The sequence below is a fragment of the Sciurus vulgaris genome (assembly GCF_902686455.1).
Source record: "Sciurus vulgaris genome assembly, chromosome: 17".
In the NCBI taxonomy this organism is placed as follows: domain Eukaryota; kingdom Metazoa; phylum Chordata; class Mammalia; order Rodentia; family Sciuridae; genus Sciurus; species Sciurus vulgaris.
This window is the reverse complement of record NC_136478.1, coordinates 49,357,308-49,381,004: the sequence shown is the minus strand read 5'-3', so window position 1 is coordinate 49,381,004 and position 23,697 is coordinate 49,357,308. Positions and strand designations below refer to the sequence as shown.

Here is a 23,697-nt window from a genome sequence, read left to right as displayed (position 1 = left end):
GCCTCAGCAACTTCATGAGACCGTGTTTCAAAATAAAAAAGGGCTGGGGATGTAGACCAGCGGTAGAGCATCTCTGGGTTCAATTCCCTGTACTAAAAAACCAAACAAACCAACCTCCATTCTTCCACGTGGAAGACAGGTGTCCTGTGCTGAGATTTTGGCTTTGGCTGTTTAACCAATACTCACTACTTGAAAAGCTCCCTGCTCATTTTTCTTATCCCTGCACTAGGGATAAGAAGGGCACTGTTGGATCCTGAGTGCCATCTTCCTATACCTGGTCATGTCCACCATGATCTTCCACTGCACTGCTGTCTTCTCCCTCCTGGGCTCCCTGCCCCTGCCCCACTCCCAGTCCAATCTCTCCACTGAAGCTGAGTCAGGCCACAGATCTCTGCTCAGAACCCAAGGCCTGGCATCATCTCACTGAGGGAACAAAGTGAGTTGTTAGAGGACACAGTGCCATGTAAGAAAGAACACTACCTGTGTCTCTGCACAAATGCATTCCTGCCTTTCTATGCTGAGAGGCAGGTATGGCCTTTCACCCCATCCCCTGCTCTGTGATCCTGAGCAAGTGGCTTAATTCCCCTAGGCCCATTTGCTCATTGACAAAATGGGGACGAGAATGCCTACTTCAAAGAATTGAAAAGATCTGAACTGGAAACCCACGTGTACTGCTTAGCACCACATCCGGAACACAGCGAGAGCCCCACACGTCGGCCATCGCTGCGTGCAGACGTGTCACATATACTCATGCAGAGCCACAAAGACACTTGAGAAGCGCTCCAACCTTAAGGCAGAAACTACACTTTGCTTCCCTCCCACTTAACAGTATGCTTTTGGGACTGTTTATATAAGCGTCTGTGCACACGCACACACCCAGACGCACCTGCTGAACACGGATGGGGTCCTGCCAGACACCATGGCTCTGGCTTTCTTCACTTACTAAGACATTCCCCTTCCTACTTTGCATACTTATGTAGTTTAAATTCTTAACAATGAGTTTTTGGTTCTTTATTAATATAAAAGAAAAAGTGAAGAGGAAAATATAAAACCAAACTTCTAACCCTGTCAAAACTAAGGACTGTCAAAAACTTACCTATGCCAAGCTGGAGAGAGCCCACTGGGCCAGACAGTCCCTGGTTGGCTGGGGTACCCGTGTTCCAGCTGAGCCAGTGCCAGCAAGAGGGTCTGGGGCAGGGCAGCCCTGGCCAGTCTCGCCCTGTCAGGCTCGCTGGGAGCTGGCATTTGGGCATGTGGTGCCAGGGCCCAGCTCCGAGTCTGCTTCACCTCCCTGGGGAGCTTGGCACTGCCAATGCTCACATCCCATCTGCTGGGAGATGCGGGCCCACTCGGGACTGTCTGCTTGGCTGCTGAGGGTGGCCATCTGGGGTAGGCCAGCAGGCTGACTTGGAAGGGAGTCTGGACCCCGTGCCCTGGTTAACTGGAGTCTGAGGCATGCATGTGTGGACAGAAGGACAGAGCCCTGTCTGTCCATGAGCTGGACCCCACATTCCCAGCACAGGCTCCAACCTCTTGGCAAGTAATGTCAGCCATCAGTCTCGTCAGTCACATGGCACCTGGCACTCAGAGCTCTTGCTGCCCTGCAGTCCCTGCTGCCATTTCACAGGGCTCAGCCTGAGAGCACCTTCCTATCTGTCCAGGCACAGCTCACAGCCCATCTTATAGATGAAGACATACACAGTTGCCTCAGGACCTTTGCACTACCTGTTCCTTTCACCTAGACTGTTCTTTTGTCAGATCTTCACATGGCTCCCTCCCTCACCTATCCTTGAGGTTTTTATTCAAAATGTCACCTTCCCAATAAAGCCTCCCTTGACCATCCTGTCTCAAGATCTATCCGCCCTCCACACTTATCCCCTTACCTCACTTTATTTTCCACTTTATCACCTGGTCTGGTCTTATCACTGCATAATTTAGTAGATATCTTGCATGCTGTCTGCTCCCTCACAGAAGCACATTCCCACGCCTCTTTGCTGCTCATTCACTGCTGTACCTGTGACTCCAGTCAGGGCTGGCGGGTGTGTGTGTGGGGGTGATGATCATGAGACTCAGGGTCCCTGTGCCCAGCATGGGGTGGACTGGAGCCTCCAGAGACCGGTTTGGTGGGTGCTGGGGGTGGGAAGTGGAAAGGAACAGTCTGGAGCCAGTTTCAAACTACTGAATAGGAAGCACAGCAGGAAGATCACAGGCTGCCCCAGCACACACGCACAAGGTCTCAGTACCTGTGAGCACTGGCATTTGGAAAATCCATTCTATGTATTCTCTTTTCATTAAAAACAAAAATGCTGGCACCAAGTTATCCAAGTTCATGACCCAGGAATGGGCCAAATGTGTAATCTAGGCAGTCAGGGGCCTACCAGAGGCAGCCCCATACAGTGGCCGGAGCACAGACAATAGCGAGCCCTTTCACTTAACTGGAGGATGCCTTAGGCAACTCCTTAACTGCTCTGAGTCTGTTCTGTCACACATATGAGGACAAGGGTGTCTTCATCACAGAACTGTGATGAGATCTGAGTAAACATATGAAGGACGTGAACAATGCCTGACAATGCAAGTGTTAAGCAGTGTGCAGTGATAACAGCAACTACAGCTCAAGCCCGCTTATTCCTACATGAATGTGGTTGTCATTTCACCCAGAAGTTGTCCATATGTCCTAACTCAGTCTGATGCTGTGTGAACTGTCACCTCGCATTCTGATGTGGTGTTCATCTGGTCAGAAAGGTGAGCAGAGGGAAAAGGGGGCTTGGGACCACCGACAGCCTGGGCATATGGTTTTGGGGCCCATTCTCAGTTGCCACAAAGCCTCTGTGAAGGTCTGTCAGGGGATGGGGTGAGGACCCTCGGTGCAGCATCTGCCAGCCTGGATGAGGTCCAATACTGGGCTGGCCCCAAACTCAAAGCCCTGGCAGCAGTAGCCTACTGAGTTTCCATCAGGCCCATAGAGCTGGGGAATGCAGAGCTGAGGGAGACCCAATTTGGGTGGCCTGCCTGCTGATTGTCTCTTTTCTGAAAAGGTCTTCCTACTTGTGCCTTTTGGGAGTCTATCATTTCTGCCTGCCTCCCGCCACCCTCTTTGCTGAGGATCCTGCCTCCTCTGGGTGGCTCCCACAGAAGATGGAACCATCAATCGCAGTGCCCTTGGCCTGGCCCCAGGGTGGAGTTCAACCCTCCAGCTAGTCAGTTTCCTCTATCACCCTTGACCACAGTGACTCGACCCAGGTGGAGACTCGAGATCCACGCAGAGCAGAAACCTGGCAGATAAGAGTCCTTCCTTCTTGATGGGAAGTTATAGAAGATCCAAGCAGTTGGTCTCCTTTTTCCAATGATATAGAGACAGCTTGCTGGTGGCAGAAGAGAATGATATTCACAATGCTAAAGGAGGTAGAGACATGCCGAGCAGAGTCGAGGAGGCAAACTGGTGACGTTGCTGGAGTCTCTGAGTCCAGCCAAACCTGAAGCTTACCCTAGCCCTGTATATTACACAAACCTGTTAATCAGTAAGAAATAGATTTTTTGTCACAATTTAGACTCACAGTAGAGCAAGGTGCACCCACCAGGCTTTCTTCCTTAGCCACAGCTGATCTTTAATCCAGGGGAAGACCTCTGGCCCAGCTGGATCACGGAATTCTCTGTTCTCAATGGAAGGACACAGTTGGGAGTGTTCTGAGCTAACAGGCACAGCAGCAGGCCCTGTTGAGATCCTCCAATTTGTGCGTGCCCAGGCTGAGGCTTGTTGCCTTCATTCTTTCCATTATGTGGGACACCTCATATCCCTCACCTCCCCTTTATTTTTTTATTTTTATTTTATTTTTTTTGCGGTGCTGGGGATCAAACCCAGGGCCTTGTGCATGTGAGGCAAGCACTCTACCAACTGAGCTATACCCCCAGCCCTTCCCCTTTATTTTTATGCTAACTAGAGTTAATCTCTTGCAAAGAAACCTTGCAATCCTAGGCTCTGGATCACACCACTGGATTCAATCCCAGCCTGCCCGCTTTTCACTGATTCCATTTAAGTCAGTTAACTTCTCTAGTTTCCTTCTTTGTTAAATGGAGAGACTAACAGGATCACTCTTCTGGGGCTCCTAGGAGGATGATGGAAGAAGCAGAAGCACCTGACCCCAGAACCTGGTTCAGAGAGCACAGATACAAGAAGCTGAGTTGCCATTATGATTTAGAAAATAACAGTGATGGTGAGGGGCCCTACCTCTCGGGTCCGGAAGATGATCCTGTACTGGTACTGAGGTCCGTGGTCCTTGTGGTCTTCCAGCTTCTCCCGCTTGATGCTCACAGCCACTGGTCCCAGCTTCTCGTCCACACCAAAGTAATTGGCATGCTCTGCATGGGAAGAGCAGGTGGGTTCAGAGTCAGCTGGTGGGGAAGGACAGTTCCCATCCCTGCTGATGGGAGGACAGGGGAGGGGGCGGGGTCCTGGTCACACAGATCTCATGCTTCATCACATCCCCGCTCAAAAGAGAACCAGAAAAAGTGAAAGCCCAACCTTCTGTGCCAACTCTGCTCTAAGTCACAGACTTAGAGAGTCTCTGGTTCTCTCATCTGAGAAATGGAGGCCTTGATGCTACCTGCAGTTCAGAGAGCACATGTGAGATGCTCAGTACAGTGCATGGGGTGTGACTCCCAGCACCACTGGTGTTAATCTTGCACTTGCAAGTGGTCCAGCCTTGGCCAAGTGGTTAAGACTAGTCCAGAGAGCCTCCTGCTGGCCCAAATCTGGGGTGAAATAAGATACACGGCCCAGGTCAAGTGGCTCCATTGCTTTCTCAGCAGTAAAATGGGCTTAAGGGCAGTCCTGAGGAGTCAGTGAGTTAATACTCTCCAGGTGGGACACTCAGTAACCACACGACTAAAGTGTTGGCTATCACCCTAGGGCATGACATTTGTTGTGGACCACAAGTCCCTAAGCAGCACCGTTACCTGACCATGGTTCTTTAAACCCTGCTCTCTTCCCCTTAGGTGACAGAGCTTTCAGCAAGTCAAGGAGCAGACCTGCTTTTTCCCTTCAATGACATCTGTCTCCCCCTTTCCCTAAAACTTGCTGCTATCTTATAACTGTTTCAGGCAAACAGTTCTTCCTGGAGTCTCCTGCTGGGATGGGAGCACACAGGCAGTCTGTCTTGGCTCAAGTCCACAAAGTCAGCAGCCACCAATCCCAGAAAAAGGGCCCTATGAGTAGCTGCCTCTCCTTCCCAACCTGATTCTTTACAAGTTGCCCCGGTTGTCCTGGGATTTGAGATCCTCCTGCCTCAGCCTCCCAGCTCATTAGGATCACAGAAATGCATCACTGCTCCTGGCTAAAAAACGATTTCTTTGTAGCCCCAGAAGCTCATAAATTACTTAGTCATCAGTCAGTGTTTATTGAGTGTCTACTGTAAGCACAAATGGTGCACAAATGACGACGAGGATCTGTCTACTTCTCCACGTAGCCTTCTCAGTTTATTTCTCCAGCCCTAAACCAGGTTGCCAGGTTCCCAGTTTCCAGATTCTTGGTGAATTTAAAAATGAACATAAATGGCCCCCTTAGTTCCTCTAAATGATGCTTTCAGACTCAAATCTATTTTGTGTGACACTGATGCTGCCTCATCAGCTTTCTTTCTCCTGATCAGCAACCGTCTGGAACTTCTTTTTTCATCCTCTTATTTTCAATCTTGTGTTATTTTGGTTTGGGCATGAGATCCTACTATGATCAGCTCCATTCCTCACAGGCAGACAGCATGAGGGAGAAATGCATCACACAGCTACTGAGCTGCGGGACACATGCTCCAGACCCAGGGCTGGAGCTCGTGGATGCGCTCTGAGCCCTGCAGGATGACCTAGTTGACACTTGTTATGTTTACTGGAACAGTGCTTTAAAAAATTTTTAAATAAGTTTCTGTGGAGTACTAGCTGCCTAGCCATTATCCATTTCCCCCTCCTGTAAGATAAAAAATAAAATAAAATAAACCCTCTATTCTTGGAAGATGAAAAGAGAGACTTTGACTAGTTAAAAACCTATATTTCCCAGCCTCTTTCCAGACAGGAGTGGCCAATAAGTACAAACAGCTGGATGAAGGTTCTGAGAAAGCTCTTCAAAGGAGCCTGATTTCACACGAGGTCTGCCTATACATTCTTTCCCTTTCTTTTGGCCTGCCTGCAAATGGATGTGATGGCTGGTCCTTCAGCAGTCACCTTGGCCCTGGGGCCAGGAACTGTGAGGGCTGGAAGCCATATATTAAGTCTGGCATTGCACTGGTGCTAAAGAGTAACCACATCAATCCTGGGTTGATGATCACTGGCCTTCTTTATATGAGACACACTTCTATATTGTTTCAACCAGTTCCTACCAGTTATAAGTGATTCTGAATACAGCTGCCAGTGTTTAAAAATCAGGAGTCAGCTGGGCACGGTAGGGCATGGCTGTAATCCCAGCAACTCGGGAGGCTGAAGCAGGAGTGACAAGTTTGAGGCCAGCCTTGGCAACTCAGTGAGGCCCTAAGAACTTAGCCAGACCCTGTTTCAGAATGAAAAATAGAGAGAGCTGGGGATGTGGCTCTCAGTGGTAAAGTGCCTCTGGGTTTAATCTCCAGTACCAAAAAATAAAATAATTTTCAAAATTAGGAAAGTCTACACTAAAACATCTGAATTCAGGAGAATTTTGCAAAATTAGAACTGCCTGTCAACACTAGGTGTGTCTGCCTTTCTTCATGATGACAATCAGCTGGAGCTGAGCTGGAGCTGCCTACGTCCTGCCAGCAGGCTTCTCTTCCACTCTTTTACTACCTGGGTCTGTGATCTTCGCACTCTGCTGTGCTCCCTCCAGAGAGTGTCCCATAGCACTGATGCTGTACGAAGCCCATCTCTCCCTGGTGGTACCCTCACTTCAATCGCCTCACCTTCGAAATGGATCCAGAACCTGTCTATGAGATTGTTCTGGCTCCTGGGCTCCCATCTTGAACTTGTGCATCCTCTCCTCCTCCTGACCATTCCAAAGCCTCCTCTTTGGTCCTCTCTCAATCCAACAGCATGACCCAACACAGCCAGAGGGAGCCAGAGGGAGGCCAGGAGCACAGATCAGGGTGCTCCCATGTTCACAGCCCACCTAAGTGACTGCATCTTAGGGTAGAAACGAATCTTCACCAAAGCCCACAAGAATTCCACTTATCTGTCCTTGTCACTGTTCTGCCATGGCTCCCTCCAGCCTCCCCCAGTCACTGTCCCAGCAATGCTGGCCTCCTCCCTATTCTTCCAGTGTTCAGGTCTTTTGTGCTCGCTATTTCCCATGCCAGGAATGCCATTCCCAGCTGCACACGTCTCCTGCCTCCACTCAGTATTAAAGTGCACCTCTGAAGAGGCCCCGCCTGACATTTGCAAACCCCTGGACATACTTCTCCCTCCTCTGGACGTTACCCTTCTCAGCGGCACTCGGCACCCTACGACCCCTTACCTATCTTAACTGACATTAGGTGCTGGTCAATCCTACACCCCCCAGGCTCTAGAAAGTGCCTGGCACATAGCACCAAGCCCATGTTTGCTGAATAACTGGGCATCCATAGTCTCACATGGCTCCGGGTTTACGGACCGCTAGCCAAGCCCCAGACATGGGCCAAGTGCTCATTGTGGCTCGGCTCACTGCATCACGAGCCCTGGAGCAGGCAGGTCCCATTTTCATGGCACCCTCAGAACCGAGAACCAGGGCCTGGTTCAGAGCAAATGCATGAGCAGTGGGGGTCTCAGAGACAAGCCACAGCATGCCCACCCACCCACCCGCCCAGGTCACCTTTGCCCACAAAGTAGTCCTGGTAGTAGCGGGCACCCAGGTCCACGTGCTCGATGCTATACTGCCGGGGCCGACTCTGTGTTCTTTGCTGCTCCTTCGGCACTTCCAGAACTGAGATGCTGGCATTGGTCCGGTAGGCACTCAAGGCGGGCTCCGCCAGGTGGCCCTCTGCCCCGCCTGGGGAGCCCACAGAGGCCCGGGAGAAGCTCACATTGCGCTCGCACTCCCCTCCGATCTCGTTGCGGAAGTGTGGGCAGCTGAGCAGCAGGTCATTGCTGTTGTCATCGCCCAGGTCCTGCTCCAAGTTCTCTTTGCAGTTCAAGTCCTCTGTGCTGGTGAAAGCTGGGTCCAGGCCCCCGAGGCTGTGGGCCCGTGAGGCCGTGACAGACGCCATGGCAGAGGCGGCAGAGGCAGCTGAGGCCCCTGTGGTGGTGTTCCGCCGCTGGGCCACTGACACGCGGTTAGCAGCTGCCTCATTGAGGTCAAACAGCATGCTCTGCACATCAAAATGGGCAAAGCTCTTCTGGCAGACCCACGGCCTGCTTGCTTCTGGAGGGCTCCGACCCTCTTCAGCCTCCCCCAGAGGCCGCCCTGCTTCCCCTTCGGGTTTACTGCTTCTCAGCTTCCGGAAGATGGATGAGTCCACTGTGTCGCCACTGCCCAGGCCCCGCACGGGTTTCTTTCGGGTCTTCTCCTTCTCTTTCAGAGGCTGCAGAAGGAGACTATCTTTGGAGGGCTGTCCGTTGCGGGGGTCTCCCTTGGCTCCACAGCCACCCCCTGAGAGGTGAGAGCCAGGATCTGCCCGCAGGAGCTCGCTGAGGTTCTGGGAGCCCTGGGCCTCAGGCTGCTCGCTGCGGAACTCGTTGAGGATGTCGAAGAAGCTCTGCTCGGGCACGCCCTGCACATCAATGGAGGAGGTGCTGCCATATTCTCGGAAGAGGGGCAGTGCCCCTGTGTGCCGGGCCCCCCGCGGCTCCCCGGGGTCCTCCACATCACACTCACTGAGGGTGATCTCACTACTGCTGCGGTGCCGCAGAGGAAGGAAGGCCTTGCCGGGGGACCGGGGCCACCCATCCTGGAATTCCACATCTTTGGACCTTCTCCTGGAGAGTCGGTGGAAGGCTTTGGACCCTGAGGAAGCTGAGGTGCTGGCAGTGGGCTGTCCATTCTGTATGCTCCTCATGGAATGAGCCACCTTGGTGGCCTTTGTGACATCTGTGTCCTGCGAGGGGCTTGGGTTGTTTTGCTCTCTCAGGGCCTCTCGCTTGGGTGGCCAGTCAGCCACTCGTGCACGTACGCCCATCTTGGGCATTGCGGGAGTGGTGGGGCTGGGGCGGGTGGTGGCGGTGGCTGGGCTCTCACCAAGTGGTTGGGACATGCTGCCATTCTGGGCCCAGAATCCCATGGGAGTGTAGTCCCCTGTGTGTGGCCCGGGAAGGACATCGGCGCCCCTGGCCCCACAGCCGGCTGCCAGGTCCACGCCATCACTGGGAAGGGGCCGATAGGTGGTCATAGTCCACGGGCACTGGAATGCTGCTGGCCCCTGGAAGCTGTGGTGCAACTCTATGGGGTCCCCTGACTTTCAGCCATTGTTCAGGGCTGCCAGTCCCAGGATGAAGGATGCTGGCCCCTGAAACCTGACGCAAAGGTTGTGAGTCTGTGGAGTCCAGCTCTCCACCATCGCTGTGGACAGCTGAGCCAGGGCAACTTCAGGAGGCAGATGCTGTCTCGGGGGCTCCAGACAGAGTCGCTCAGCAGGGCAGAGCAAGCAGCAGCTGTGGGCAAGGGCCGGCCAGTGGCAAGGGTATCTTCCCTGCCATGCTGGAATGGGAGAAAAGGAAGATGTGAGATGTCGTGAACATGCTACTGCTCCCACAGAATGGGGAATGTGGCTTTTTTTTTTTTTTTTTTGACAACTTCACTCATTTTTAAAAAGTTTTTATTATGGAGATTCTCAATCACACTCAAAAGCAGAGAGATTATAATGAGCCACCCGCAAGCTCTGACAACCATTAGCTATTTACCACTACTCTTTGATCTGTTTGCCCAATCTTTTTTTTTTTGACAATATTTTATTTTTTCCAGTGATGGGGATGGAACCCAGGGACTTGTACAAGCTCTACAAGTCCCTCTAGCTGAGTTACACCCCAAGTCCTGACAATATTTTAGAGTAATCTCAGACATCAAGTCATTTCACCCATAGTTTAGCTTATATCTCTAATAGGAAAGATCTTTAAAAAATAACCATGATAACAACTGTCATATCCATGTAAATTAACAAAGTTTCTTTATTCTCTTGCAGGCCTGTATGCATTAGATGCACCCCCACACATGCCTTTTGTTGAGCTGGTTTGTTGAAGGAGGATCCAACAGGACCTGTACTCTGCTTCAGCTTGTTTTCCTGTTTTCCTTCTCTTTACTCTAAGCAGGCACCTTCCTTTATTTTGATGCTGTCTACTTGTTGAAGGAATGGGGTCACTTGTCCTGTATAATTTCACTTTTGGGATCCCTGCGGTGCCATTTAACATGTTCTCCTTCCCCTGTATTTCCTGTGAACTGGCGGTGGCATGTAGAGGGCAGACTACTGTCCATCTGCTTTGCAGTCCACCTGACCCAGCCACAGTGCCAGAAAGGAAGTGAAAGGGAGGGATGAGTCACCAGGAGCCGAGCCCCTGAAACTGGGGGAGGGAAACCGCAAAGGAAGCTTCTCTAGCAATCTACGTGATTAACAGATTCTGTGAGCCTTACAGTAAGGTGGATTCCACCGCTTCTGTGCTGAGATCTCCCTGGTGACTCCTTACTGCACTAAAATGAAATCTAAACTCCTTTCGCTGGCCCATAGCCCACAGGATCTGGCCCCTGCCAGTCACCCTGACATCTTTTCCCAACATGCTCGTTTTTTCCGTTCCTCCAACATACCAATCCAGGATTTTTAGGTATCTTTCCTTAGTTTTCCACCAGGCTGGCTCCTTCCCACAATGGCAACTCTTAAATGAAGACTTCCCAAAGCACTCAGTGTAGAAAGAGAAGACCCGTCTCCTCTAAGCCTTTCTCTACCACCATGGCTTGCTTTCTGCTTTTCTTAGTAGTTGTCAAAAGCCAAAACAATTTTGTGCTTTATCCGTTCACCATCTCCACTGCTGAACTGTTAGCTCCAGCATGGCAGGGTTGTCTGTGCTGCCCACGGAGGCATCCCCTGCACCCAGAACAGTGTCCACGACCCTTGGCCACTGCTTCTTGTATGAATGAGCAAACAGGCAGCCTCTGCCTAAAGTGGGGTTAAGCACATCCTGATTTGCAGGCCTCTGGGGAAGGGAGTTCATGCTTCTGTCCAGCAGTGTAAACCATTCTGTAGGATCACCTCCTTTTGTTTTTACTTTGAACTTGTGGAAGATGAAACTCCCTTCTGGAGAGCAAGAAAAGTAGCTTATCATCTGAGATTGAGCTTGTCAGCTTCCCTGGTAGCCTTGCCCCCTTTCACCTGCCAACATAACTGGCAGTAGGGTGCTGGGAAGGGCTGGGCATTGGCTCAAAATAACCAATAACTTTTCTGTCCTTTGGAATCTAGAGGCAGGCATGACATGACCATTCAGGCCAACAACTACTGCTACTTACCATGCAAGAAAATGGGAGGCATTTCCTACCTGGGGTCCAAAGGTAATGAGTGAACCAGGGAGAGAAACCAAGAAGGAAGCATGAAGCAGATTCATGGAACAAAACAGCAAAGAGTGCCCACAGCTCTGAGGAAGTGAGGACCAGAGGGTGAAGCAGAAGGTGAGGGCAGAGCAAGGGGGCATCTTTCTTGCTGGTGTCCCACAAGCACAGAAACATTCCTGAAGACATCCAAGAAGGCAATACAGGGATGGATGAAAAAGGGGAGGAAACAGGGGAACCCACAGGGTTGGGTTACTTAAGGGAGACAGAAGAGAGGCTAGGAAGAGCCCATGGTGAACCAGATGCAGGGGCATATGCCAAGAGGCTGGTGGGCCTCAGCTCCCTCCAACTGCGTCTTTCAGGAACAAGGATGCCAAATCACCTGATTGGAGATCTACAAATGTATGTAAAATCTCCCAAGTAGAAAAGCAAAACTAACAGTGACAACAATAGCAATAAATTACCATCACAGAATTTCTAGAAGGATTTTTAAGCTGGGTACTATGGTGCATGCCTGCAAATTCTAGCAGTCTGGAGGCTGAGGCAGGAGGACTGGGAGTTCAAGGCCAGCCTCTACAACTTGACATTATTTCAACCATCGCTCTCAGTGGTACAGTGCCTAAGAGACCCTGGGCTCCATCCCTAGTACAAAAGAAAAGAAAGTACTAACAGTGGTTGCCTCTGGTGAAGGGAACCGTGTGTCTGTCCCCCGACTCCCATGTCCTTCCCGATTCATTTTTTCTCCTTTGCCTGTTTGCTCCTAAACATATTTGCTTATTTCTCTTATTCATTACTGGCCTTCCACCCCATGAGAATGGGAGCCCTGTTGTGCTCCCAGTACCTAAATGTGTGTCATAAGAAGGGGAAGGAGGGCCTTACTTTTCACTGGACACAATTGGCTACCTTTTCGGAAACCCTCAATCCACTCTGTGCCTTTCTGTGAGCACACAGATGTTCTAGCAGGCCCTAGTCTCTGCACAAATTCCTTCCCTGAGCAGGTGCAGCTGAGTCTCTCCGTGACTTTTTTTTTTTTGTACCGGGGATTGAACCCAGGGGCCCTCAACCACTGAGCCACATCCATTTTTTATATTTTATTTAGAGACAGGGTCTCACTGAGCCTTGCTAAATTGCTGACATTGGCTTTGAACTTGCAATCTTCCTGCCTCAGCCTCTCAAGCTGCTGGGATTACAGGCGTGCACCACCACACCTGGCTTCCCGTGACATTATGAGGCTGAGTGGTACCCATAGCCTCTGGAATTCAGGGACTGTGCACGCTAGTCCCTTTCAGCTATCTGCTGTAGTACTCCCCTTCCTAAAAACAACCAGATTGTCCTGACAGGGAGCCCCATTATGAGAGGAGAGTAATGTGCACACAAGAACCAGACACCTGAGCTCAAACTCTGGTGTGCTATGGAGCCAGTTTTAATCTGTAAAATCGGATAATACCCCTTACCTCACTGTCACTGCTATCACAAGCTGACTGTCCCTAATATGAAAATCCAGGATCCAAAATGTTCCACAAGTGGAAAACTTCACACCTGAACTTAAGAGCCAGGCTGCAGTCAAACTGAAATGCTGCATCAAATTACCTTCCAGCAATGTGTATAAGGCGTGTATAAAACATAAATGAATTTCACATTTGGACCTGAGTCCCACCCACAAGACATCTTATTAGGCATATACAGATATTCCACAATCTGAAAAATCCCAAATCCGAAAATATGTCCAGTCCCAAAGCATTTCAGACAAGGACGTGCCACCTGCATTATCATTCTTCGGTGCATCTTTGGTAGGAACTCTTCCCCCAATTATAGAATCACAGTGGGTGGACAGAGCGAGTGGGACGCTGTGCAAGGTCACAAGAAACTAGGCCAACTTTGCTGTGGATCCAGGTTCCTTCCCTCCAGAGCCCCCTGGCCCTTACCTGTTCTCTAAAATTGCTCCTCTGACCTCCTGGTGATTCTGTGAGTTCCTGCTAAGTTCTGTTTCTGCTGAAGATTGCCACGTTTGGCTTTTGCTACTGGCTTCTGAGGGGCCTGGCTAATACAGGGGCTGTGTGCGAGGAAGGCTGACAGGAAACAGCAGGGTGGCCTTGGAGACAGCAGCAAAGCAAGAAGCAAGTGGCAGTGGTGGAGTCAGCCAGGGTGCACTCTGCAGTCAGTGGTGGCTGGGACAATGCAAACATGTAACTTGCTAGGAGGTCAGACACAGGCTCAGGCTTGGTGTGGCCGACAGGCAGATGCTCTCCCCTTTCCTTTCTGCCCCTGCAGTGTGCTGCTGATGAACAGTTTTTGTCTTATTGTCTCACAGTCACAAGCTGGTGGGCCATGCACAAGCTGGTGGGCCACACTTCTCAATGAACCACTGTCAAGGGAACAGACAGGGCTGGTGTAAGAGTGCTCTTCTTACCTGACTGACCATGAGGAGGAAGAATAATCTTTCCCTGACCTTGAATAGCCCCTGATCCCTGACCTCATATTTCTTTTTTGCAGGGTGTGGGAGGGGGCGGTACTAGGGATGGAACCCAGGGTCCTGTACCTATGAGGCAAATGCTCTATCACTGAACTACATTCCAGCCCTTTGTATTGACACAGTGTCTTACCAAGTGGCCCAGGCTGGCCTTGAACTTGTGATTCTCCTGCCTCAGCCTCCTGAGTAGCGGGGATTACAGGGGAGCACCATCGTACTAGGCTGACCTCAACGCTTTCAGGTCCATTGGCCACAATGTGGTCTACAGTCCCTTCAGTTGCAGAGGAAGCTGGCAGAGCCATAATCTGTGATCACGCTGACCACCTGTGGGGACTTAACCAGGGTCTACTAGGAGAGTAGATAATCACTGGTTGTTTGGGTTCCCAGACTACAGCTTGTTTTTTAAAAATCTATACAGTACTGGGGACTGAACACAGGGGCACCCTACTACTAAGCTGCATCCTTGGCTTTTTTTATTTTTCATTTTAAGGGTGCTGCTAAGTTGCCAGAGTTGGTCTTGAACTTGTGAATCCTCCTGCCTTGGCCTCCTGAGTTGCTGGCCAGACTGTCACTTGTGCAGACGTGGGGCATTCCAAGCTGAGAAGGTAGCCCCACTTTAGCAGGCCCCCAAACTCTGAAGGCTAGAACAGCAGACAAGCACTGCAGCCTTGGTGTCCTCACTCCAATAGGCCCTGCTCTGTGGACAGTGTCTGCTGGGGCCTCCAAGGGCAGGGAGAAGGGGAAAACACGAGCCTGCCAGTGGTAGACATGTATGGTTTGCTTCCATGGCCTCTTTAACTCCTTTTTCCAACAACAGCCCAGAGTTCCCTTTGGGGATCAGCTCTCTTCTACTGTCACCCAACATGCTAGAGATAAGGAACCTTCCCTGGCTCAGGAACAAACTATGTGAGCCAGTCAGAAAGAGTGATGACGTTTTGCCAGGGTTGGAGTTGAAGACTGCTTTTCCTTCTTACTCTTGCAAGACGTGAGAGATGGAATCACTCAGCCACCTTTTGAATATGAGGCAAGAGTCATCAGTAAAGGGAGCCAAATTAGAATGTGGGCACTGCAGTCATCACTGGAGTCTGCACATCAAGTTGGACATGAAGCCAGCTCTATTCCACTGTCCACCAAGGAACATTTTAGTTATATAACAAAACAACAACACACACACTCACAAACATCTGTAACAGCAACTACTATGAAAACAATCCTTCTGTGGGCTAGGTCCTTTTCTTGGCACTTTACATTTGTGAATTATTAAGTGCCTCCTCTGCACCACTATGGCAGGTGCCAAAGATACAGCTCAAGTGGGATGGAGAGAAGTCACAGAAATGAGACAGAAAATGGTGGTGTGCTGAGCGCTACTCTAGCTGAGATGAGGTGGGCAAGACTCACTGATCTGCTGCGAGCAGGGCACTTGTATTAGACAGCTCTCTACCACTCTGACAAAATACCTGAGATAAATAACTTAAAAGGAAGAAAGGATTATTTTGGTTCACTGTTTCAGAGGTTGCTTGGCCCTGTTGCTTTGGGTGGTGGTGAGGCATAATATCATGGCAGGGGGCAAGTGGTGCAGCACCTCATGGTATCAGAGAAACAGAGACAGAGAGGAAGGAGAGGGTGGGGTCTCAATATCTCCTTTAAGGACATGCTCCCAGTGACCTATCTTCCTTCTACTAGACCCACCTTCTAAAGGTTCCATCATCTCCCAACAGTGCCACTGGCTGGCGACCAAGACTTAAGCACTTGAGACTTTGGGAAACATTCCAGACCGAAGTCATAACAGTATCTAATTGCACTGGATATGCAGCTGAGCAACGCTACTGTGAATGAGCAGGAAGTCTGGGAGGAGCCAGCGAACGGGTTCAGATGGCGCTGTTCAAGGCAGGGGTTCTGCCCCCAGCTATACCTCAGAGGCACCAGAGCAGCTTTTTAAAAAATACAGGCGTCTGTCCACACCCCATCCCCAGAGATTTTGTCACTGCTCTGGGGTAGGACCCAGGCTGAGTGTCTCTTAAAAAGTTCTGCAGCTGGTTCTAGAAGAACCAGCACTGAGGACACAATGAAGAGAGAACAAAGTTAAGAGGGTCTGACACCGAGCTGGAGAAACTACAAATCTGAGAGGGTGGCCAGGTGAGAGAGCCAGACGTGCGCTGGAGTAGGACCAGGAGGGAGGCAGGACGGCAGGTATGACTGAAGCCTGGGCAGTAGCTGTGATCTGGGGTCAGTCAACTGGTCAACTAGGCTGGAGGCTGCTGAGAGGGTCATGCATGGTGACATTACTGGTTATGAAGGGCCCTGGCAATCTTTGCAGGATGTACTTCAGGGGAGTATTTTTCTGGGGAGCCTGGTTTACAACCCCAGCCCCCTGGTCCCCCAGGCTGCCAGGACTGTCCTCCTGCTGGTCCTTCATACCCCAGGCTCAATTCCTCCCTCCCTCCCTCTGCTGAGCTCCCATGGGTCTACCAAACTTGGTCTGCTGGATTTTTAAGCTTCTGAACGAACATCTTTTGTGCTCCCTGGACTCTGGATAGCTCCTGTCTAACATTGTCCTTGCCCGTGGGTCAGGTAGGGAGAAAAACAACAGCAATGGCAGTACTAACAAGAAGCTGACACAAGTTCTCTCAGCATGCTAGGCTCAGGGAAACATGCTGGCGTGCATTAACTCACGTGTGATCACAACCCCATACCACAGGGACAACTATCATGCCCACCTCACAGACGAAGAAAGGGTACGTGGCCAAGTCACGCAGCTGGCAGGTGGAGCAGCTGGGTCTCAAAGCTCAGCAGTCTGGCTGCCACCTTTCACCACGATGTTTCAGATGAAAAAGGAGGCAGCTGCAATCAGAGTGTTGTGGAAACACGTGAGTGATGAAAGTCTCTTCGAAATCAATTCACGTGGACAGAATTCTAGAAAGCTCAGCGACTGCAAGTTAAGAACCTTTTTTTTCCTTGATGTCTTCCCGACCTTATTGGAAGTTTGAACATACATGGGACCATTTTAGAGCTCCCTCAGGAACCAAGATGGATGGAAATCTTAGAAATCTCATTAGGAAGTGCTGCGGCAAAGGCTGCTCCATCTGCCCAAGAGCTATGAGCAGGGCCTCACCATGGTCATGAAAACTTGCACTTTCATATTTAATGCCAAAGATCCAGAAGATTGGTGTTTCTAATTGAAATCTTCCCTGGCATCCAGGAGGGGCCCTCATTTCCATGCAAGGAATAAGGGCAGTTTGCACAGGGAAGAACAGCTGTTTACGGCTGTTATATTCCAATTGGCAAGACTTCCACAAAGGTCAGAGGTCCCAAGCGACCTGACCTGCTTACAAGTGTGTTAAATCATTACACTCTTCCTAAACCCTGGGGGAAATAGGAAGAATGAGTTAAAATTATGTGTGGACATTTTAGGTATATCTATTTTGTTTTAATTCAGAAAATTCTATGAGAATCTGTCTTCAGGAAGACACCCCATCACACACTGGGGTGGTTTGACGCAGGGAGGCTCACACTGCTGTAACACAGAAGAGTTGTGAACAGCCAAAATGCCTGTCAGTGGAGGTACCATCTTGGTCTCTCTATTGGGGGGCGGGGAGTGTGGGAATGCAAGGCATGTAATAAAGCGAGGCAGAGCTACGGGTAACTTATGCAAGATGCCCACACAGCCTGCAGTGAATGAGCGTAGCTCATGCTTAGTGAGTGCCTGCTGCACACCAGCATGCAGAGGGCTTTACGTGTGATTCTCATGACAACCCTGGGAGGGAGGGACCAACGCCAATCTCATTTTAAAATCAAAGCAAAGAAGGTCAGAGAGGCTGAGACCCTTACCCAAAGTCACTTAGCTAGAAAGTGGTGACACTGTGATTCAAACCCAGGCAATCCAGCTTGACAGTTATGCTCATTTACTCTAGGCAGTACCTTAAGAAGGTGCAGAATAGTTTGCGTGTAGGGGTGGATGGAGACCTAGTAAGTGTGTTTTGCATGCCTTCTTCCAGAACTTTCTCTGTGGCTGCAAGGAAATGCTCACAATTGCATAGGGGAGAATGTCTCAGGGTTGAAATTTCATTTTTAGTTTTAAAAGTGAGCATGTAAGGGGAAATTATGGTGCTTTAAAAATCACCCCTCCAAAAGCCTTCCCTTCTAGAATGCAGATAGAATGGGAGATTCACTAGCTCATGACTGGCAACCAGCCCCCACACTGGCTCTGCTCCCAGGCCTGCGGACTTAACCATACCCATCTTTCCAAACAGCAGATTCCTCAAAGGCCTGGGGAGATGCTCATACCCCATCTTTTCTGGTCCTGGGGACTGAACCTAGGGGTGCTTTATATTGAGCTACATCTCCAGTCCTTTTTATGTTTGACACAGGGTCTTATTAAATTGCTGAGGCTGGCCTTGAACTTGTGATCCTCCTGTCTCAGGCTTCTGAGTTGCCGGGATTACAGGTATGCACCGCCATGCCCAGCTCATACCCCATCTGTGTTCATGTTTTCCTGGTGAAGCGGAGGCTGTGCTCACCCCAAATTCTTAGGCTGTAATGTTTTTATTTTACTCTTTCACATGAGTTAGAACCTCATATGATTACATGCTTATATATGAAATTTAACAAAAAGTCAACAGGTTAATGCTGTCAAGAGCTGCTTTTCTAACTTATCACCAGAACTTGAAGATTTTTCCTGATGTGGCAGCTGCAGCATAGTGGACAGAAGCAAAGACTGCCCAGGTCCAATGCCCAGCTCTGTACTTAACTTCCTGGACTAGCCTCTCTATGCCTTACTTTTCCCATCTGTAAAATAGAAATAATAATATGGCTTAACTCTTTTTAAAAATTTTTTTTAGTTGTAGATGGACCAAATACCTTTATTTTATTCACTTATTTTTATGTGGTGCTTGAGGATTGAACCCAGTGCCTCACCCATGCTAGGCAAGTGCTCTACCACTGAGCTATAACCACAGCCCCACAGCTTAACTCTTACTGAGAGGCTTGGAATATCCCTGTCACAGTCTAATCTCAGCAGATTGGGAGGCTGAGGCAGGAGTATCTCAATTTGAGGCCAGCCTCAGCAATAGCAAGGCCCTAAGCAACAGCAAGATGATTGCAAAAAACAACAACAACCCTGGCACAGAGTGATATATAAATACTAGTTGCTATCACTTTTACTTACATAATAATAATTTTAAAAATTTTGAGCAAACCAAATGTGGCCTTGCAATGACCTGTTGTTTCCCTGGGCTCAAGGGCTAAACAGTCCAGACTGGTTCCTCTTGAACGAGAGGATCAAACCCTGTCTTCCTGGCAGCCCCAGAGCCTCTGTGGGGCCGGGTGTTGTTACCTCCCCGGAAGCACATGTGGCTTGAGCATCTTGTTCCAATTCTGGGCTAATCCCACTCGCTTCAAATGAGACTTTGAAATGTTCAATTGGAAAGGGATGCTTCCTGGTGTGTACGCACGCATGCCAGGCCCACCCAGGAGCTGCAGACATGCTGTGGTGGGGGGATGAGGGGGATGAGGTGATGGAACCAGGCCATGGGCCTGAGAAGCCAGATGGGGGCCTCTGTTGTTGGGGTGACCACTCCAGGGGAGGTTTAACTGGGGTACTATCACTGCTCCAGGCTGCTCTTGAAGGATCTCACTGGCTCTAGTCAAGTTCAGTGTCAAGCCACGGGCACTGGTGTGGCTATCTTGCTTATTTTTAATACTGGAACTTTTTAGTCACGTAGGTGACACCTACAGCCATCGTGCAGGCAACTCCAGGGTCCATGGGGCTGCCGGGATCCCACTTTAGGATCTGCTCCTGGGGGCCACTGCCTAGGCCAGACTGATGGCTAAATATTTAATGTGTCCCCTACAGGGATTGCTCCTGTGGCCAGGCCAAGTATCCTGTGTAGGAGATGGCGTCTTGTCAGTATGGAGTCTGACTTGCAAACTAATTCCAGCTAATTGCCACCGAAACCTGCTAACATCACATCTGCTGGGCCTGGAGATTAAATCAATATTTGGCAATCTTGATTAAACAGAGTCAGGGAATTCTTGTAACAGAACATCTGTTAAAGCCCTGTTCTTTCCATCTTGCTCTTGGGGGGCCAGGCCCAGGGCGTTTCTGGCTCTGCTTGTCCTCACCTGAGGATGATTTTAGACTGGAGGGGATGGGGCAGCAGTAGAGCCCCCAGGAATGCCACGGTCAGGAAGGTTTCCAGCAGGGGGACGAGAGGGGAGGACACTGAGGACAAGGGACACACACACACGGGGCCCTGTTCTCCTGGGTGGCACCCAGCTGCCAGCAGTCATCATCCATCACCATAACTGGTCCTGATAGAGGTCCACCAAGAGCCAGGCCCTGTGCAGAGCACGTGGCAAGAACCACTGCGCTCAAGATTTCTAATGACCCTCTGAGGTAGGGTTGTGGCCCCTCACAATGGGACAACGAAGGTCCAGGGAGGGTCCACAAAGAGAATGAGAGGAAGGGCTGGGGTCTGAAGCTGGGCTGGGCTGACTCCAGAGCTGGCCCGTGGCCGCTCATGAGAGTGCCCCACCTGAGAGCACAAGTTGCCAAGAGGAAACAAAACTTGGCATTTATGGAGCCAAAAGCCCAGGGTGGAGGCTGCTCTAATGGGGCGGTTCCTGGGCTACCCCTAGCAAGCGCAGTCCCCACTTAACAAGCTCTGGCCTCACTCCTGGCTCCACTGAAGTGGCAGCATCCCAAGGAGGGGGGCCCCACTGTTGTCTCCATTTTACAGAAGGGAACACTGAGGCTCAGAGCGGTAGGTTACCTGCTGAAGGTCGCACAGTGAGGTGAAAGGCAGAAGTGGGACTTGAACTCCCGTATGTGGATCTATGGTCATCATAACACTGTCATCTCCAAAAAGAGCAGGGGCACAGCCACCAACGCAATGGGCACCCAGTTACCCAGCCATCCACCCGCTGGTGATTTAAGCAGAATCAGGCTTCCACTCTGGCATCAGGTTACTGGGATTGAATTCCAGCCCCAATATGTACCAGCGAGAATGACAGTGACACCTCCCAGACTGCTGGCGTGTCCAGTGAGACGTTCCCAGTAAGGCACTCTGCACAGTAGTGGCACCTGACCAGCACTCAACACATCCTTAGTCAAGATGTTGAAAAGCATCCATAGTGGCAAGGGCAGCTGCACTCAGCACTCTGACAGGGCCGATCAAACCCCGCCAGACAGGATCGCTGCTCTACTCCCAGCACCCGGAACAATGCCCAGGTCCCCAAGTTATTTCTGAACCCATGAAAACAAAAACACCTAACCAAATGTGGAGGACACACCTGTAATCCCAGCTATTTGGGAGGCTGAGGCAGGAGGAAAGTTCAAGGCCAGCCTCTGAAACTTAGTGAGACCCTGTCTCAAAATAAAAAAAAGAAATGGGTCGGAGGAGGGAGCTCAGTGGTGGAGTGATCCTTGGGTTCAATCCCAGTGGAAGGAATGGAAGAGGGGAGGAAGGGAGGAGGAAAAAGAAAAGAAAAATTGAATAACCAATTAGCCAGTCAACTAGCCCAGGCCAAGCAGCCTCGACCTGGTCCCACTGTTAACCTCTCCCCAGAGTCCAAGTTCCAACATCTGCAGGGAGTGGGGAAGCTAAGGAATTGGCAGAGACTACTTGACGGGTGGGGAGAATGAAGCAGATAATAAACCACCCACAAAACAAAACAAAACAAATCACTGGCATGAGGGGCAGGCATTGTTCTGGTCCCTAATTTGCATGTCCTCTAGGGAGAACTCACGAAGCGCCTTGTCCAGTCTCACCATGACCCTGAAGCAGAATTTTACAACGGAACTGGCTGCTTTAATCAGAGAACAAACTCAGCCCACAAAGTAATTCAAGAGTGATATACTCTTTCACACTGAAATTAGAAAACAAGTATATATCAAGTGACATATTTTGAATCTCTTTACCTCTCTCCCTTCCTTCCTTCCTCTCTCCCTCCCTCCTTCCTTATTTAGGTCAATGGGAGGAAAGATCTGGAAGACTAACAGTGGTTCCCTTTGGGCAGGGATCGAGAGTATGCTTATGTGACTTCTGATCTATCCTCCAGCCTGAGGCTCCCAAACTTCCCAAATCCCTCGCCTTCCACTGAGGCAAAGCACAGACCACCTGTGCTCTTTCTTAAAGATGGTTCTTTTGATCAACTCACTTATGAAAGCCTCTGTAATACCAGTGGTAGATTCATTCTATTCTTTCTAACACTAAACAATCAAACAAAATGCACAAAGAATAGCATTTGTAAAGCTCGCCTATGTCAATGAGTTTTAGGCCTAGAAATGTGTGGACACCTCACATCCCCCAGACACGATGCTGAGCAAGAAGTCAGAGAGAGCAATATTCATTGCTTATGACTCTGTTTACAGGAAGTTCAAAGCCATGGGAATTGGAACTGGGTCACTTGGAGGTGCTCACATATAGGAAGAGACCAGCAAATGGTGACCACAGGTGCCTGAAGAGCGATGGTTGAGGGGAGGAAGAGTCCTGGGGGCTCTGGGTGGTGCCATGGTTCTACATTTCTCCACCTAGGCTGATGTGGGCACTTGCTTTGTCATTCTTCACTAAATGGCATGTAGCTGTCCCTTGGTATCCACAGGGGATTGTTCCCGAATCCCCTGAGGACACTGAAATCTGCAGCTGCTCAGTCCCTTATACAGAAAGTCACGACATCAGTTTCTGGCCTGTCAGGGCTCACGCTCCTTGCACTTTAAACCATCTCCTGACAGCACGCATGCCATCACAATGCTATGCCGTGTTCTTTATAGGGAATAACAGCAAGGAAAAGCTCTACGTGTTCAGCAAGGATTTTTTTTTTCTTTTCAAATACTTTTGTATTTGAATCCACAGACACAGAAGGCCAAGTGTATCTGTTTTGCACATTTCTTGGTTAACTATGTTACATTTCACAGTAAGTTTTAAAGTCTTCTGCATTGTGCAGGTTATTTAGATAGGAACTTTAAAAATATATGTATGTATTTTAAACATCTAAGCTGTTGGAACACCCTCTCTGAAGCCCTGAAGATTAGTTTCCTGGATCGCCGCGTGTGCACTGCCCCAACCCCTCTTCTGGCTTGAGGGTCATTTCTCTCCTGCATAAGGCTTCCACTGCCATACTGCAGGGACACTCCACCTGCCTGAGCACCAACTCTCTGGGCACGCCAGGAAGGTGCATTCTCCTAGCCAGGAGCAGACAGGGAGAGTGGGACTTTATCCATAGTAGTGGCCTCAGGGCAGCTTACCAAGGACAGCTGGGGACAGAGGGGAAGGGGCTGCCCTTCGCCTGATAGTTCTGTCTTCTTTACCACAGTGGGGAAGACAGGTGGGCAGAGGGGCTGGGGGCCAGGCCACTGGAATGTACATCCCAGCTCCACCCCTGCAGTAATGCCACAGAAGATTCCAGAGGAACCTAGTTCTGATCCTGACTGGGTGCAAAAGGCCTCTTCTAAAGCCCACAGGACTGGCTGGCAGATGGTGCTGTTTGCACAACTCCACAAACATCCCACCCTGGACCACACATAGGACAGGTATACAGGCCAGGTAGGCAGGGGCAACAGGGCCACCAGGAGAAGAGGGGAATGGCATTCCTACAGCATGGAGGAGACCAAGATGCTGGCAAATAGGCCCCTCTCCCAGGATGACAGACTTAAACTGCCCTCGGTTGGTGGGACCTTTCTAGAGGCAATTTGGCAATAGCCTTAAAAAATGTTCCTACCCTTTGAACCAGTAATGCTACTTCTGGGAATTGATCCCAAAGAAATAATTACAGATGAAGAAAA

The 23,697-nt window shown here is 50.1% G+C and overlaps 1 protein-coding gene across 2 annotated transcripts in view; it reads right to left on the bottom strand.

Annotated features, from left to right (window-relative positions):
• The window catches only part of SIPA1L3 (signal induced proliferation associated 1 like 3), a 127,419-nt gene that overhangs the window by 79,543 nt on the left and 24,179 nt on the right, over positions 1-23,697 (bottom strand). For both annotated transcript variants that reach the window (XM_079119922.1, XM_079119923.1), the window contains exons 2-3: positions 7,793-9,613; positions 4,226-4,356 (exon numbers count right to left, since the gene is read on the bottom strand). In XM_079119922.1, the coding sequence (XP_078976048.1) occupies positions 4,226-4,356; positions 7,793-9,305 (1,644 nt within the window). In that variant the 5' untranslated portion in view covers positions 9,306-9,613. The remainder of the gene's footprint in view (positions 1-4,225; positions 4,357-7,792; positions 9,614-23,697) is intronic.